Source organism: Alosa alosa, chromosome 14, assembly GCF_017589495.1.
Source record: "Alosa alosa isolate M-15738 ecotype Scorff River chromosome 14, AALO_Geno_1.1, whole genome shotgun sequence".
Classification (NCBI taxonomy): Eukaryota; Metazoa; Chordata; class Actinopteri; order Clupeiformes; family Clupeidae; genus Alosa; species Alosa alosa.
Window position 1 is genome coordinate 10,267,418 of NC_063202.1, and position 18,728 is coordinate 10,286,145.

Sequence of the window (18,728 nt, forward strand, 5' to 3'; positions counted from 1 at the left end):
AACTAGTTTGATACAAGTTTATTGAGTTAAATATAGTTCAGTTGACAGAAAAGTTCCATCAACAGCATTATTCACAGAAAGGTTCCATAAACAGGGCTCTCAAGTTTTGAAGTTTTCAAGGAGTGAGACTTTGTTTCTGGGGGGGAGGCATTGGCACAGTGCCACGTCCCCTCCCCCCTGATCGAAGTACATGAAAGTCCTACGTCTGCTTGAACTACTCGTGGCGCCAAAACAACCAAATGAGAAAAAGCCAAAATGGTCTCTTGAACAGTGGTGGTTCTGTCCGTGTGTGTGTTTATGAGTGATGTTGTGTGTTGTAAGTGTTTGTGGCAAATTTTGATGCCTTGATGACTGATACTGGGGGCTCCCATTTAAAGCACTGTGGTTCAATGTCAGCCATTTTTACAGTCATGAGGCCATCCTTAAAAATATTCTTGTTTGCAGTAAAATGGGTCGGTAGGTAGATCAATATATATTTTTTTTAAGATTCAAAGTAAAAAAAAAAAAGTACAATTTTGGTCATGGTGATTACGTAGCTATGAATTTAAACAAATGTGCATATTGTGACGCAACTGACTGGGTCCTCAACCCGTGCCTTCAGGCGCATCACTGCAAACCTCAATCTGATGCAGGTTATGTAAACCAGCCTTTCTCAAACTTCTTTGACCTGAGGCCCAGTCATGGCAGACTTTGATCTTGAAATCTCCTGGCTTCTTCTTCTTCTTATTATAACCTTTTCTTTTTACCTTTTCAAGAATTAATGCGACGCTAACCGCTTAACGTACAGACATGTTGAAATAACCGTTCTGAAGGTCTGGAGTGGGGCAAGAAAGTTATTATTTCAGAGTTTTTATAAAGTTTATACTTTTTAAGAAATAGGGGATTAAAAATGGTAAAAAGCTAATTTTTCCCCCATAGACTTGAATGGCTGTGATGTCATAATGGCCTAAAGCCAGCTGCGCTCGTTAAGCTCCCAGAGTAGTTCCCGGGCAAATTAGAACACTGACACAGGTATCACCTGTGAATTCAACCGTCTCGGCTTCTAATGCATACAATCTGGTGCTCCCTAAAACTACACATCCCGTAATTAACTTGTGCGCATGCGCAGTAGCGTTCTCCTTGCCTCATTGATTCGATTCTACAGGCACTGCTGCTGTCAAGCATCCTCTTGAAGAAAGTTTACGTTCTTGTTGTCTGGTTCGTCCAACAAACGACGATGAAACGGACGTTTTCCTACCACACCCAATGTAAGTTACAATTATTTGTGTTTTGTATTTGAATGGAGTGTGTGAAGTCTGTTTAAAACGACTCGGCTAATCAAGTAAGCAAGCAAGCTGGCGTTAGCTTTAAACTTGTAGCTTAGCAACATAGTAAGTTCAGAGCCCGTCTACGGAGAGCCTTGCCACTCCGTATCAAGTCCCATTGTACCGAATTTTGGATGCAGTTCCACCAGAGTTCCACTGGGGGCGATCGCCATGAGTGCAGAATTAATGGGAGTCAATGGAGCTAGACGGCTAAATTTGTCTCTTTCACCTGATTGTCGTTGACAAATCTCAAATTTGATTGTAGTTTGTATAACTTCAACATGGGTTATAGGTCAAAAGTTGAATGAACGAGTACTTATGTCCTTTTGATTTCTTACAGGTTGGGTCGTTGTTGCACATAACACGCTAGCATTGTGCTAATGAATGACATCATTGACACATTTGAAAGGCTTTTTAGAACAATTAAGTGACTTTAAAATATATAATACTCAACCAAGTGTATTTTCTTTGCCTCCCCTTTCGAATGCAATACTCAAATTACTTGAAAAAAAAATATATCCCAAGAAAAGTGGATTTTGAGGGGTACAGCTCCATAGACCTCCATGCATTCTGCACTCGTGGACGAGCGCCCTCATGTGGAACCACAGAAGGAACTGCAACCAGTTCAGAAACCGGAAGTTTTCCGAGAGTGGCAGTTCTCCCCTTATTAGACATTCTCTGGTAAGTTCATGTTTCTAGGTTCGCGGTTGTGTGCAGTGGAGGCGGTAGCAGCTAGCTAAGGACTCAAATTGCCAGTCAGCCGCCTTTCGTAGCGATAGCTGGCCTGACGAGGGAAATGGCAAACAATCACTGGCTGAAACTTAGCCTTCGTTTTGAACTACGTTTGTATGAGTGGCTCAATGAGTTAAATCTCCAGTTACAAGGCTAAGACAAGCACCTACCTCACCTAGCAGATCTAAGATTACTGCATTCACCAAAAAACTTGAGGTATGGGACCGGCGCCTCGATCACGACAGTATTATGCCTTTGAGAATCTGAGTGAAATCACTGAAACGTCTGATTCGGGAGCCACTGTAGGCCTACATCACATCCCTGCAAAGTTTATTTCAAAAATATTTCCCAACCAGCAGTGATCCATTTAATGCAGCATGTTGGCACATTATGTATTTATTTATTATATCTGCAGCACCAGCTGATTTTAACTCTGCTGCCGAGGATATATTTGGAACTTGTCATTGTTTCAATAAATTTGACAATTTTAAGTTTGACCTACCACTTTCTTAGAGCGATGAGGGACAGGTGGGGTTTAAAAATGCCCCCTTGATCTAAGTGGGGAATGAAAGAAAAAGTTTGAGAACCACTGGCGTAAAATAACTTGATTGTAGGCTTAGCTGTTAGTTTGTTGCTCAGTTGAACACATTTATCTAACAGCTGTCGCTTCACTCTGCTACTGAAGGATCAGGCTGACTGCAACTGCTATGGATGGCAGGAAAACACCGTACACGTGAATTTCTAGATGAAGAGTGAATAAATGCACTTGCTTAACTGATAACAAGTTGTCAGTGGTTATTTACACACCATTGACACAAGTGTGAACATTTGTATGGACTCAATGATGAAGTCAAATGTCAAGGCCAACCCCACCTTGAGTGTGACATCTCAAGAATGCCTGACGCACAAGGTTTTTTGGTACAAGGGTTTGTATGAACGCAAAGATTAAGTGATTCAATGTTTTTTTTTCAGGAATCTCCCCACCAACATTAACCCAGCAGCTTTCCATCCACTATTTTGTATGTTCCCACCTTGCTAAAATTGCTTGGGTACACTTTGGTCAACCAGACATGGGGAAAAAGCGGATTTAATAGCAATTTAGCCAGACGTCTTCTATGCAATGCTTCTATGTGGCAACAACAATCCTTCAACAATCTTGAATATTTTGTTAAATGCACATGCAGAGGAGGGGCAGCAGGCTACGAGAGAGAGCAGGGCGGGGTAAGGAAAGGCTGGGTGCGTAAATGGCGCAGCTCAATGGCAATGCAAGGATCTTATATTTATTTGAATTTAAATTAAATTAAACAAAGAATATTAATATGTGGCGGCCGATTTTGATTTAATGGCGCACCGCCACAGATTAGTCAATGTATGGGAAACACTGATGTAATGACACAAGCAATGTAATAATGCTAATTTGTTGGGGTAGGACTATTCAGCAGGCAGAGGTGGAAAGTAACAAATTACATTCACTCACGTTACTGTATTGAGTAGCTTTTTTTGTATGTTGTATTTTCTAAGTAGTTTTTAAAATCAGGTAATTCATTTTATTGTACATTACAAATCCCATCCGTTACTGAGTAAAAAAAGTTAAGACTAACGTAAACTGAAAGGGAGAAAAAAAATCCCCTACCGTGGCAATCAAACTGGCACCAAGTCTCTCTGAAAGAGATGGAGATGGAGGCGGATCACAAGATCCTTCAGATTACCTATGGAAAGTGTATTTTCTGCTCTTTCAGTGGGTTGTCTCAGTTCGTTTTTAGCACTACGATAGCGGAGATATTCAAGCAGTTTACCTGAGTGTACTGTACATTTGCAAAGGCAGGGCATTTGCAAAACGCATGGACATATACTTTTACAAATAATTGTGTAAACTACTCGTCTTTTTTCTATATTGATCTACTTTTACACAAAGCCTCACAAGACCAGGTGCTAGGGCTCAGTTGTGTTTCTCAAGTGGCTGAAATGTGGTCAGTTTATAAAACAATATTCTAACCTCTGTAACTTTGTGCCAGTACTTCACACTATTTTTCTGATTGTTTCCTAAACTACAGGGTCTCAGCTTTCTAAAGAGGTCAAGGATTTGATGGTAAGCTAAAATAGGTGGGAACAGTGCCCTCTGAAGTAGACACAGTGCAATTTTAGGGGGAAAAGCCTAGAAATGGCATATCCCATATGAAGTTTTAACACCATGGGATTTCATGTTTTAGCATTTGTGCTTTAAGGTTTGGCTTTTCAGTTGTGCTGGGTTACTTGTCTGTGTTCTGTGCACTGCAAAGCTAGCAAGGATGAGCGTGCCTAAATTTGAAAAATCAACTGCTGCTCAAATTTAAAAGAGAGCCTCGGTGATTTTTCACATAGATCTCCGTTTTCGAGGTCACTGAGTGTATATATATATTTTTTTTTAAAACGAAAACAATTGGTTTTACCTATAGCTCGAGTTGCTGCAGCCAAGCAGCTACAGCGCTACACTATGGGGGCATGGACATGGGGCCTCACGATCATGCCCCCAGAGTGTAGTGCTGTATCTGCCTGGTTCCTTTAGCTGCTCGCTGCAGCAACTCGAGTTAGGTAAAACTGATTATTTTATTTTTCTAAGTAACTTTTACTTAAAGTACATTTTAAATGAACTACTTTTTACTTTTACTTGAGTACATTTTCAGATTGGTAATTTAACTTGTACTTGAGGAATATTTCATCAAAGTATTGGTCATTCTTTGGGAAAGTGTATTTTGGTCTGATTAGGCCCACAACACACATTAGAACATATATTAATATTTCTTGAAGGCCTTCTGTTGACCTACGTTTAAGTTGATCATTTCTGTCATTTTTGTATGTAAATGATCAGTCATCCTGAGTTCACCAGCACAATGACCTCATGATGTACACGCTGGCAGAAATCTGGTGTCACCATTATTTGTTGGCTTGTTATTTAGTGTATGTGTGAACTTACATTACATCAACATTACTCTGATCATGTATTTAAGCATGATCCATAGGACCATATTGGTCTTTTATGGATGGGTGGAGCCAGGCTGGAAGTTGTATACAGCAGGTGGAAAAGCACAAAAGAACACCAACATTACTCTGATCATGTATTTAAGCATGATCCATAGGACCATATTGGTCTTTTATGGATGGGTGGAGCCAGGCTGGAAGTTGTATACAGCAGGTGGAAAAGCACAAAAGAACACCTTATCCAAACCACTGATAAGCAAAGTTCACATTAAGATAAAGCAATTTAGATAAAGGTAAGAGGGAAATCAAATTAGGGTATTTGTTTCAGAGATTTTATAATGTGTGTAACATTAGCAGTATCTGCGCAACTAAATACAATAAAACTAATAAATATACCACATGTAATAACAGAGTTTTTTCAGAGCATATGAAGTGAGTGTAACACCTCATCCAAACCATTGTGGTGATAAACAAAGTTCACATTTAGATAAAGCAATTTAGATAAAGTGGGAGGAAAACCAAATGAGGGTGTTTCAGAGATTGTATAGTGTGCGTTATATCAGCAGTTATATCAGCAGTGTCTGGCAAACTAAATAATAAAGGCTGCTTATTGAATGCACATTAAGACAGTGCCATGAGTGAACATTTGCAAGAAACATCTTACCAAAAGAGTTGAAGAAGAGTGAACACTAAGGGACTTCTTCAGTTGAATGAAAGAGTTTACTGATCACAAATATGTCATGATGGTTCCAGTTACATAACAAAGACGTGCACTTACACATGCAGGCTGTGGTGCTTTGTCTGCATATATATGGACAGGCGTAGTAAACGAAGGGACCTTTTGCCACGTCTAACGTCTATTTTATGAGAAAGTCTTCCAAAGAACAAAGGATAGTGAGCTGACAAAGTGGAATCATGCAGGTATTTTATCAGAATGGAAAAGAAACCCCAGAGCCCGTAAAAGCTCAAATATCTGGTAAGTATTTCACTCAAGCTTATAGTTTATCAATGGCACTGATAACTATTTTCTTTGTTTTTAAGTCTATGTTCAAACAAGTTTACATATAAAGTTTGTTGTATGTGCATTGAGTGATGGCCCTGATTTATGGTAATTGTAGCTGAACAACAAAGTTATTGCTTTAAACCCTCTCTCACTGGTTTACAACTACACTGGTGACAAAAGTTGATATTGAACAGCTGGTTGTAATGATCAGATAGATAGATAGATAAATAGATATAGAGAGATACTTTATTGATCATACCATGGGAAACAGCATGATTCCTTCTTTCCTTGTGTTTGCCTGCATCCAGGCACAGTTCCTGACTGGTTACAGGGGACCCTTGTGCGCAATGGACCTGGGATGTTCTCTGTTGGGGACACGGCCTATAAACACTGGTTTGATGGCATGTCTCTCCTCCATAGCTTCACCTTTAAAGATGGTGAGAGCGAGGAGCAGAGCACACAGCACTACTTGCACTGAGTCGCAATGCAATACACAACAGCTACTGATAGTGAATGCTGTCACTTTCCAGGTGATGTCTACTACCGGAGTAAATTTCTCAAGAGTGATACTTTCAAAAAGAACACTGGTGCCAACAGGATTGTGGTGTCTGAATTTGGAACCATGGTCTATCCTGATCCCTGCAAAAACATTTTTTCAAAGTAATACCTGAATTTCAGTGTAATAGTTTCTCATTTTCAGTTGAAACTTATAAAATGAAAAGGAACTGAAATGAAATGATGTTAAGCTGAAGAGAATTCAGACCCATTACATATATGGCTTCTCCACAGGGCTTTTACCTATCTCAGCAATGCCATCCCTGATTTCACGGACAACGGCCTTGTGAATATTATAAGATATGGTGAGGACTACTATGCAGCATCTGAAGTGAACTACATCAACCAGATCGACCCTCACACTCTGGAGACAGTCGGGCGAGTGAGTTGAAACATATTTACTCTAATACTGAAAATATGTATTTCTTTGTTTGTTTTTTCATTGAGTTTACGAATGTGTACAAATTATCATTGTGCAACATTATCATTTCAGAAAAATCACTAATTAAGCAAGGTGTGAAAGAAAGCCCTCCGTGACATTATGAAACTGATATTCATCCTCAGCCAATATGTGTGAATAACTTCTGTTCCAGGTAAATTACAGGAACCATATTGCACTGAACCTGGCTACTGCTCACCCTCACTATGATGAGGAAGGAAACACATACAACATGGGCACAGCGATCATGAGGTTTGGCCAACCCAAGTACATGATATTCAAAGTTCCAGCCAACGCATCAGGTATTAGCATTAAAAACTGCTGTGGACAGGATGACGTACAGTAAAGCATTTTTTACTTAGACTGTGTTCACATTTGCCATCTTTTTTGAAGCTGCTGACTGAAAATGACTTCAGTTATAGAGATATAGAGAAATACATTTAAGCAATATGGCACGAGTAAGAGTGGCTTTGGTAGCAGATATTGACATGCCTGTGATTCGGCCATAGGCACGAGGCCGGACCTAAATGTTGTTATACAGTTTGAATTTATTTATTTATTTATGTATACATTTTTTTTATTTATTGCTAATGTGATTGCAAAAACTCCAAGCTTTTTGACTAAACAAACCTCTGTAGTAGCTCTTCATTTAACATGTTTAAACTAACTTACAGGCTAGCTAACTACTTTGCCTCACAACAATTTCCTATCTGAGCTGATTGCTGCAGAACCAACCATCTTATTTACATAACGACAGAGAAATGAAGAAATGTAGACATACAGAAAAAAATGAATGCAGAAATGAATTCTCATTTTTCATGACCAAACTGTGTAGACGCCTTTATTTATTTCTGTCTGCAGATAAAGACAGTAAAAAGCCAGACTTGAGTAAAGTGGAGAAGGTGTGCTCCATCCCCTTCAGATCAGCCCTCTACCCGAGTTACTTCCACAGCTTTGGCATGACGGAGAACTACATTGTCTTCGTGGACCAGGCCTTTAAGCTGGACATCCTCGGGCTTGCAACGGCCTACTTCAGAGGGGTCAATTGGGGAGGCTGTCTCAAGTTTGACAAAGATGATGTTGTAAGTGACAGATTTACTTTGAAGCGGCCATTGTGTGATGTTTCCCCTTTACGTTCCAGATCATGTATATGACTTATATTGTTCTGTTGTAGACAGTATTCCATCTGATCAACCGGAAGACTGGGAAAGCAGTTTCCACAAAGTTCTATGGAGATCCTTTTGTGGTGTTCCACCACATAAATGCATATGAGGAAAACGGCCATGTTGTATTTGATCTGATCACATACAAAGACAGCAATCTGTACGACATGTTCTACATTGACAACTTGAAACAGGACACGGACAAATTCATAGAAAGCCACAAGATCTTCTCACCACCAGTCTGTCAGAGATTCGCCTTACCCATCGCTGTTGAAAAGGTGCAGCAGATATCTCTGCATGAATTGCAGTCCAATTAGATAAGGTTAACCCTTAAAGGAGTACCGTCACACCGGTGTGACGGGAATGTTGGGAAATTAACATTCTAAAGAATATCTGGGTTCATTGAATTCAACATAGAATTTTAGAACCTTCAATTGTTGCGGAACTTAGAATGTTCAAAAACCTACACCTTTAACAGAGTCCCGAAGTCTGACGTAGCGTTTCCATGACGGCAGAATCACTGGATCTAAACAAACTTTCGAAGTGGCTTAAATAGCATTGAATGTAGACATGTGGCATCATTTCTAGCTAATAAATTGTTTTAAATGTAGGCTATACCCATTTAAACGTGCTTTGCCTGCTAGGCAGCAGCTTACCCACATAACACGGATTCCCTGGCAGGTGTAATATAAAGAAACAAAATTCCAGTGGATATTTCACGTCTTCTCAAAGACTGGCGGCTGTTAAGAGTGACGTTTTTTGCTTAAAAAATAAAGCCAAAATACGTGCGTGAATTTTATGATTTTAACCGCATGCTGTGAAGTTACATGCAGGTCTCTTTTACGGAGGAAACCCATGCTAAAATAAAACTCTGTAGTCACGAATTTGATCGTGTTGGTATGAATATATGTTGTAGTGTGTGATTCCTACAGTGTAAAAAAATATACTAACATCTTAGAAACGTTGTAAAATTATTGAAATAGATTAAGAAAGCCACCGCTAATGGTGATTTCAATGGTTAGATTGATTTGTTTAGATCCAGTGAAATTGCTGCCTTGGCAACGCTACATCATGGCTTCGGTACTCTATTCAATTTTAATTACATCTGTTAATGCTGTGTGGGGCACACTCTCTCTTTCAGGACACTCCAGTAGGCACAAACCTTGTGACACTAGAAGACACCACAGCAAAAGCAGTGATGCAGAAGGATGGCTCAGTCTTCTGTTCGCCTGACCTACTCCTTGTGGGTAGGTTTTCTGCTTCAAATGGTCAATAACCTGGCTGACACTGGACCAATTTTCAGATGAAAATTAAGCCAAGTTTATGTTTGCTTTTTATATGTAAATAGATACGGTCATTTTACACGTTGACCCTTTTCGTTTGTTTCGTGAGCTTGAAGTGAACAGACAAAATCAACGCTCCGTCGGTATCCGTATCTGTTTTTAACGTTGAGCATAATTGAGGCTTTAATCTGGACCATAGACCTCTCCAGAATAAGTCCCGCCTCCGTAACTTCCGTATCCATCCAACTTCCTGGCGTCGATTGTCTATGGGAAATAACATGGCGTTTCAAATATCATACCGTAAAACATCTATAGGTAGCGAAGTAGAAAAGCTGGTGGGCAGATTGGCCTACACACTTCTGCCATCTAGTTTCCACTGGATTTTTTGATTTTTCGGTGCCGTTTAAGTACTTAAACGGCACCGAAAAATCAAAAATCCAGTGGAAACTAGATGGCAGAAGTGTGTAGGCCAATCTGCCCACCAGCTTTTTCTACTTTGCCACCTACAGAGTTTGACAGGTACGATCTTTCAAAACCCCATGTTATTTCCCATAGACATTTGACGACCGAAGGTTGGATGGATACGGAAGTTAGGAGGCGGGATTTATTCTGGAGAGGTCTATGGAGGTATTATATAGAGCTGGAGGGTAGGCGAACGTTCGGAAAGCGTACCCCCTAAGGGGCAACCGTGGCCTACTAGTTAGCGCTTCGGACTTGTAACCGGAGGGTTGCCAGTTCAAACCCTGACCAGTAGGAACGGCTGAAGTACCCTTGAGCAAGGCTAACCCCTAACCTAAACCTAACCCCTCACTGCTCCCCGAGCGCTGCTGTAGCAGGCTGCTCACTGTGTCGGGATTAGTGTGTGCTTCACCTCACTGTGTGTTCACTGTGTGCTGAGTGTGTTTCACTAATTCACGTATTGGGATAAATGCAGAGACCAAATTTCCCTCACGGGATCAAAAGAGTATACTATACTATGGGAGCCTCTGAGGCTAATTGTGGACCACTTGGAATTAGCATTGCATTAACCCCCGTTCATTTTGGTGTCACTTTGACATCAAATAACTTTACATCTGAAATGTTTTAAGCCTATATATGACCATTTTCTACTGACTTCATAACCTTGTATCTCACTTTACGGCTCTGTAATAAACTTTTTTCTAAACCAATGCTAAAAATGATGTCATGAGCATGCAGTCTGAGGGAAAGGCCACTGGTAAGATATTTAGGAAAGCATTGAGGGGAAAAAACAATAAAGTGTCATGTTGTTGGGTTGGCACTACATGTACATCAGAACAAATCACCTACCAAAAGCTGCACTCGAACTCGGAGCACCCTGCACATTATCAATTTTCTTAGCACGGCTAATAGACGACTTCAGTCTGTTGCTTAACCCCACGTTTGTCATTCAGCTGACACTGAGGATGTGCAGCACATCAATCGATCAACAGGAAACAGGTTCAAATTGGCTTCACTTGTCTCCATTGAAGTCCCACAAAGTGGCTCTGTCCATTTATTTTACTGTCTGATGACGGTAGCCAACAATTATGCTAACTGGACAAAGGAAAGCTGGAGCGCTGCTGGTGTCCCTTGTATCCCCAGTGCTCTTGGAAGAGTTAAATGTTCATTGAGAAGAAAAAGGAAAACATTCCATATCCAGGCAATCGGTAGGACTGTAAATGTTAAAAAGCCTTTATTTTTAGGGCTAAAGTTTAAGCATACTGTACACCAACGCGTATCATCAGGGTTATGCTAACTGGTTGAAGCTAACTCTCCAAGTCCTGACCCAGGGGGTCTGGGCCCTTTCAGTTCACATTCGATTTCCAATGAGCTTTACCAGAGGTGAAATTTAAACTAAGTTGGTATATGAAACTCATACTGAATCTTTTCAGTAGTACAGCAAACATATCTGATTTTGTAAAAGGTTACTCTATTTACTATTTTCAAAAAGAAATTATATGTGCGTATCGTTTAATGCTGACGCCATCCACCATATTATATTGCCCTCCCCATGCATGAAAAATGCTTGATATTGAGCGGAGCGATATACCCCCATTGATACAATGTGGAATTCCACATTAAAAGGTGTCTTTTGTTAAGCTGCAAGTGGTCACATGTGCTTAATATTGTATCACATTAACGATGAAGGGTCAACACAGTAGTAAACCATACTTTAATAATTAAAATCTGAATACTTTTGGTCGAGTAATGTTATTGTAGGCACATGATTGCCTGTGGTAACTAAATCTAATTTGACTGAGATCCAACATCAGATAAACATGCCTCATACTAGCTCAGGAGTTTTTATTCTCATTAGTTAAATGCACTAATGCACATTGCACACACACATACACAAACACTCAAATAGCATTTGATCAAATGAGGATATGTTGTGCGTCTTTTGGAACTTTTTATATTATTGTTATTTTTTTTCACAGGTTTAGAATTGCCACAGATTAATTACAAATTTAATGCCAAAAAGTACAGATATTTCTACGGCTCCAGGGTGGAGTGGTCTCCACATCCAAACAAGGTAAGACGATGTCACAACACTCGATAGGGCAACAGATAACAGTAGGGACAGATTTTCTCATAAGGGTTACAAATGCTGTCCCTCATGTTTCCCGCAGATTGCCAAAGTAGACATCGTCACCAGGACTCATAAAGAGTGGAGCAGTGACGAGTGCTACCCATCTGAGCCCATTTTTGTGGCCTCACCCGGCGCTGTGGAGGAGGATGACGGTAAGTGGCACAAATAGAACACAAGTCAAGGCAAGATATCACAGTTTAAAGCAACCTGTGTTTACCATGGTGCTTTACACAATAAAAGAAAAAATAAATGCAAAGCAGGAATATGAAAATATAGTGTCATTTCTGAGAATCGTCACGTGTTGTGATGGTATGATGTCAAAACTATCCATACAGATTCATAAGTATATGGTGTTAACAGTATGAATATATTTGTTTTCCTTTTTCTTAATTTCAGGAGTCCTTTTGTCCTCGATCGTGTCTCTTAATCCAGCAAAAAAACCCTTTATGCTTATTTTGGACGCCAAAACAATGGAGGAGATTGCACGTGCAGAAGTGGATGCTTCTTTCCACATGGACCTGCACGGCTGTTTCATTCCTCGCAAGGACAGTAACTAAGTAGGGTTTGGTATGGTCATATTGTACATAGATAGATAGATAGATAGATACTTTATTGATCCCCAGGGGGAAATTCAAGTTAGAGGGTTTCACATTGTGGCTTCATTAAAGTTCGTAGTTTGTAAAGGGATGCATAAGATTGAGCTAAAACCAAACACAACAAATTATTTATAAAGAATATTTGCATAATATAGTTTGTATGTACTTGTTTACACATAATATGTATTTTAAAGCTACAGTGTGTAGGTAATCTGTTGTTAGAAATGGAATAGTATTCAAAATGTTTTCATTAGTACATAATACCTGTAAATATGTTTTTGTTAGCTTAGAATGAGCTCTTTATACCTACATAGGGTGTGGGTCTGCATCTGTCATGTTACCCCCGCCATCATCCCAGAAAGGACAAACCAGCCCCAACGGAAAAGAAGTATAGGAATAGTAACCGTATAGGAATACTATAGATATACATAGGAATCTTATTTTAGTATTTTAGGACATATAGAGTATAGTAAATGAAACGCCTATGAAGGAAGGTGCTTGCTTGATAACCCTAGTGAAATGCTCTTGAAGGCTGTTCTGTTGGTTGTTTTTGTTAGTGATTTGTGACTTGTTAGTGATTTTGGTTTTGACGGTAAATAGGGCTTGGTTATTGATTGGCCGCTGTGTGAAATCCCCTATATAGCACGATGAATGATAGGTGTGTTACAGAATATCATTGAAGTATCATACACTACTGTAGAACATCTTTTAGGGGGGAAAAACCCTGGTTCTAACAGGGTCATTTTGTGTTTTCACCACTTGAGGGCTATCAGAGTTTACCCAACACACTTGGAACTGGAGTGTCAATTAGTTACAAGTTAGCAAGCTCATCACTAGAGGCCACTGTAGCTTTATTTATGTTTAACTCAAGTCTTCAATAAGGTGTATTATGTAATGAACTTAACTGATTTAAAATAAATTTACTTTAAGTATTCATATTCATACAGTATTTGGCATATTGCATTTGGCCTTTTGTGAATCACATGAGGAATTTGTGTTTGTTGTGTATTTGTTTAATAACAAATGAAGAAGAGGTAATCTCCAGGAATTTAAATTAAAACTGTTACTGGTTTTCAAACCACATCACAAATGGCATTTTTAATCTGGGCTAACATGATGTCTAGTTGATTAAAACAAATACCAAGCAAAAGGGTTAGAAATCTGTAGAATCTGTATTGTCAGGACTCAGGAGGGAAATGAGCAGACAAAAAAATCATTGGTGGTGGCATCATTTGTTAAGTGTAGTGAACTTCTATTACGCACTGATTTGGTACAATATTATTTTAGCTCAAGATCCTCCCAAAAGCTTAAAATGCATAAAATGAAATGAAAAGCATGAAAGTATAGCACAAAATAATATCACAAAGGTCTTGAGCACAGACTAGACTACACCGAAAGAAATACATCCAGTCCCAGGACCTTTTGAACATGCCTACGTAATGCATTTATCTGGAGACTTTAGACTCTAGACCAGGGGTGTCAAGCCATCTGAATACATTTGTTGTCTTCCCCTTGGATTCACACACACGACAGTGACTGGCTGCCCTTTGTGGTCAATTTATTAAAAAAGAAAACCAGTAGAACTGGAGGACCAGTGAACAAACTGAATAAGAATCTTGGATCATAACTTTTCCTCATATCAGATGTGTTTGGTTCAATAAGCTGGAAAAGATATCTTCAGCTTCAACACTAACTTGTGGCAATTAAATGTTTTGTATACTTGGTACAAAACCCATGACCAATGACCAAAAGTCCACTTTCATGGGTTAAACATTCACTTGAACTTGAAAATCCTGATTGATAGACCTCTAAATATATTCCTGCCTGTCAATCACAAAACAACGTAGTAATAGGTCAAGCAAACAATATTTTTTTATTCCCAGTGTGACTAATCAATATCCCAATTCAGGGTACCTATCATTCCATGATACATACATTTCTGTTGTAGGCTATAACAGTCATAAAATACATTTAAAATTTGTGTTGGTCCCTTTCTTTATCTATAAGCACTCAACATGACACAGTATCATTATTACAACTAATCTCAAGTGTTATGACTTTTAAATCATTCTAAATAATATTTTACCATATGCAACATGTTGCAGTAAAATGGAATAAAATTAAATTGATAAATTCTTGAGTATTTCCAGGTTGCTCTACTTTTCTACTTTAGTGGGGCAGCCGTGGCCTACTGGTTAGCGCTTCGGACTTGTAACCGGAGGGTTGCCGGTTCGAACCCCACCAGTAGGCATGGCTGAAGTGCCCTTGAGCAAGGCACCTAACCCCTCACTGCTCCCCTCACTGCGCCGGGATTAGTGTGTGTTCACTGTGTGCTGAGTGTGTTTCACTAATTCACGGATTGGGATAAATGCAGAGACCAAATTTCCCTCACGGGATAAAAAGAGTATATACTTATACTTTTCTTTTTGGAATAAAATTAAATTGATAAATTCTTGAGTATTTCCAGGTTGTTCTACTTTTCTGTCAGTAAAACAGGGCTCCTCAGATAGAGAAAACCATCTGTCAGTGGCAAAAAGTCATCAATTTTCAGTTTCTAGGACAATAAGCGGAATAGCGCCTTGATGAACGTCTTCCTTCTCTGGTTTGGTTGCCATAGTCGTGTATGTGCGTAATTCACAAGTCGATGCCACAACTGGTGATGATTTGCACCAGAACAAATTCTTTAACATTTGTCTGAACTCGCGTTGCATTAAACAGTATAGAATTGGTATCAGGCAACTATTACTGGCAAGGCAAATAGTTACGGGAGATACATATGTTACCACAATGTAGTATGCTCTAGAAAAAATAACAGAACCACAATGGTCACTGACTTTGTAACTCTAGAACGGCTTGCAGTATGATGGTTGTTCACACTTCCCTGACAAATGAACCTTAAAAGCATCAAGCAACAAATTGACAATATGAGCATTGGTAGAACGAAAGCAATGAGAACGTGTTGAAGAAGGTACAGAGCAAGCCAACTCTGCCCATTTGGGAAAGTGAGCACGCACATGTTTTCCCCAGCAACAGTTTTTACTGTGGCAAAAATGGCTGCTGGTGCGGTGGCCACAATGGCCAAGATCCATAATCCTGCACTAACCCATTTGACAGAAAACTTCCTATGCCAAGTGCAGTTTCTCAGTGTTGAGGTGACAGACCAGCAACAGGTGATCCTCATTGCAGTCAAGAAGAACACACTAGCATACATGTTCATAACATTGATTGACACAATAGCTTTACACAACTTTACACCAAATGGCCAGCTGAAGTTCAAAGCAATGTGCACTGCCCAAAATGGCAGTGTGAGGACGGACTGAAAGTCAGTTACAGCTAAGTTAAGGACGAAAAAGTTAAAGGAACCGTATGTAAGAAAAATATTTCAATTAATCATAAAATGGCCCTGATATGTCACTAAACATTAAGAAATCATGTTCATTTCAAATACTTAAATCACTGACAACAGTAGTCCGGCCAGGGTATTGTCATTTAAAAAGTGAAGTTGCAGCCCTCAACTGATGTTGATGTTGTGTTTTGTCATGTCATGTTGTGTTTTGGCCTGATGCGCCACCCTCCACCTATCTACTAATCACGAAGTCAGTAGTGTTTCGCCATCAGGGTTGGCAACCTCAAGTCAGGGGGGAGGGGGAGGGGGAGGGGATACACCGCTCTTCAGTATTTTGAAAGTGATTGCAGTACCAGTTTTGGCCACAATCTTACATATGGTTCCTTTAATGCTAAATTTCTTTCCTTTCTGCCTTAACTTCATAAGAAAAAATACCAACAGGTTTCCAACGAGTATAAGTATTGATGTGTCATCTATGGACTCAAGACTGTTAAATTAATGATCCGACAGAGTTTTGTTATATGGTCCGTTTCCAGTCAGGTTGAGGATCTCCTCCATCCTTTCAGTAAGTGCGACGGCAGGTGCTTTCATCAGCACCGGTCTGTTTAATGTTTGTATATCAACACAACTGACTTCAGTGACATCTCAATACAACCACTACATCATGTTCCACATTTATAGTCTGAAAAAACAAGCAATTGTTTGTCAGCTCGAGGTAACAAACTCTGTAAAACTGCATTCACTGTTGTTCCGCTCAGCGAAGTCTAACAGCTTTTTATATAGGATCCTTTTGCCACTCCTGCCTTAGGTGGGAGAGCATTGGAGAAAGTTGTGATTGACAGTGTGTTCTGATGATGCAGCTAGTAACATTCTATATTTGATGTATACGGTAGTCCAGTCAAGAGCTGTATAATAGAGCACAATTCTGACAGCCCTGCTGGAAGAAACTAGCCTGGGTGTTCCCATGCTGCCTTGCGCGCGATTTAATTCACACTGCTAAGGCAGCCTGGAGCAAATTTTCGCCTGAGATAGGGAACGATCACAGAACAAGGGGGAAAGCAAGACGATGATGAGCTATGCACAAACACATTTGATAGACATCCGTAGCACCCAATAAACGGATCTGGGCATTTTTTTCAAATACGAGAAAATTAACGTTTGGTTCCCAGACCACGTCTCATTGAGAAGTGGTGGCGCTAGCCAGGCTATTTATTGGGTGCCACGGATGTCTATCAAATGCGTTTGTGCATAGCTCATCATCGTCTTGCTTTCCCCCTTGTTTTGTGATCGTTCCCTATCTCAGGCGAAAATTTGCTCCATGGTCTCCAGGCTGCCTTAGCAGCGTGAATCAAATCGCGCGCAAGGCAGCATGGGAACACCCAGGCTAGGAAGAAACAGCCTCTTTAAAAGAGTTTAAGCCAGGTGCTCTTTGTCGCCCCTTTAAAGAGGTATTTCACTTCCTAGAGCAAATTGAGAAGATGTTTGGGAGTAAGGCTGGTTCCAATCTCATGGAGCTCTTCAATGCAGTGAGTGTCGTGGAGAAAAGAGTTCAGGAACTTTCCAGCAGGCTCCCATCGTGCTGTAGTATGCAGGGGAAAAAATAAGCAATTGTTTGTCAGAAAAAAAATGTGTAAAAGTCATACGGTTGAGGATAAGAATAGACAACACAATTGAGAAACATCTGGGAAAAAACAAAACTTGAAAGATGGACATCTCGGAAACAAGAGCCAGAGAATAAGATGAAACGCTCCCTCACCTACCAGCCACCAGCCAACAATACTGCTCCCTCACCTACCAGCCACCAGCCAACATTACTGCTACACCAACACTGCTGCCACACCAACATCCAGCAGCCAGCCAACACTGCTGCTACCAACACTGCTGCTACACCAACATCCAGCCACCAGCCAACACCGCTGCTACACCAACATCCAGCAGCCAGCCAACACTGCTGCTACACCAACACTGCTGCTACACCAACATCCAGCCACCAGCCAACACCGCTGCTACACCAACATCCAGCAGCCAACACTGCTGCTACACCAACATCCAACAGCCAGCCAACACCACTGCTACACCAACATCCAGCCAACACTGCTGCTACACCAACATCCAACAGCCAGCCAACACCACTGCTACACCAACATCCAGCCAACACTGTTGCTACACCAACATCCAACAGCCAGCCAACACCACTGCTACACCAACATCCAGCTAACACTGCTGCTACACCAACATCCAACAGCCAGCCAACACTGCTGCTACACCAACATCCAACAGCCAGCCAACACCACTGCTACACCAACATCCAACAGCCAGCCAACACCACTGCTACACCAACATCCAGCCAACACCACTGCTACACCAACATCCAACAGCCAGCCAACACCACTGCTACACCAACATCCAGCCAACACCACTGCTACACCAACATCCAGCCAACACCACTGCTACACCAACATCTAACAGCCAGCCAACACTGCTGCTACACCAACATCCAACAGCCAGCCAACACCACTGCTACACCAACATCCAACAGCCAGCCAACACCGCTGCTACACCAACATCCAGCCACCAGCCAACACCGCTGCTACACCAACATCCAGCAGCCAGCCAACACTGCTGCTACACCAACATCCAGCAGCCAGCCAACACTGCTGCTACACCAACATCCAGCAGCCAGCCAACACCACTGCTACACCAACACTGCTGCTACACCAACATCCAACCAACACTGCTGCTACACCAACATCCAGCAG

General features: G+C 40.7%; 1 protein-coding gene, 1 long non-coding RNA gene and 1 pseudogene across 3 annotated transcripts; 2 read left to right on the forward strand and 1 right to left on the reverse strand.

Annotated features, from left to right (window-relative positions):
* Positions 1-1,099: 1,099 nt before the first annotated feature.
* Positions 1,100-13,572, forward strand: bco1l (beta-carotene oxygenase 1, like). Of its 2 annotated transcripts, none has more exons than XM_048262725.1 (11): positions 1,100-1,247; positions 6,306-6,434; positions 6,528-6,657; positions 6,787-6,934; positions 7,146-7,293; positions 7,853-8,073; positions 8,166-8,432; positions 9,296-9,401; positions 11,876-11,970; positions 12,068-12,179; positions 12,424-13,572. In XM_048262725.1, exons 1-11 carry the CDS (start codon positions 1,217-1,219, stop codon positions 12,582-12,584), a joined length of 1,548 nt encoding a protein of 515 aa, XP_048118682.1. In that variant the 5' UTR covers positions 1,100-1,216; the 3' UTR covers positions 12,585-13,572. The 2 variants fall into 2 exon arrangements, with proteins under 2 accessions (XP_048118682.1, XP_048118681.1); XM_048262724.1 differs by lacking the exon at positions 1,100-1,247 and adding an exon at positions 5,830-5,970.
* On the forward strand, positions 1,941-2,817 carry LOC125307020. The gene is made up of 2 exons (XR_007195635.1): positions 1,941-1,985; positions 2,697-2,817. It is a non-coding gene; the product is annotated as an uncharacterized LOC125307020 (long non-coding RNA).
* Positions 13,573-14,970: 1,398 nt separating the features above from the next.
* Positions 14,971-15,990, reverse strand: LOC125307019 (annotated as a pseudogene).
* Positions 15,991-18,728: the final 2,738 nt, after the last annotated feature.

Coding starts and splice junctions, on each gene's coding strand:
- bco1l (XM_048262724.1), top strand. CDS start 5,910: ATGCAGGTATTTTATCAGAATGGAAAAGAAACCCCAGAGCCCGTAAAA. Junction 6,435..6,527: donor TAGCTTCACCTTTAAAGATG/GTGAGAGCGAGG, acceptor GTCACTTTCCAG/GTGATGTCTACTACCGGAGT. Junction 12,180..12,423: donor CGCTGTGGAGGAGGATGACG/GTAAGTGGCACA, acceptor TCTTAATTTCAG/GAGTCCTTTTGTCCTCGATC.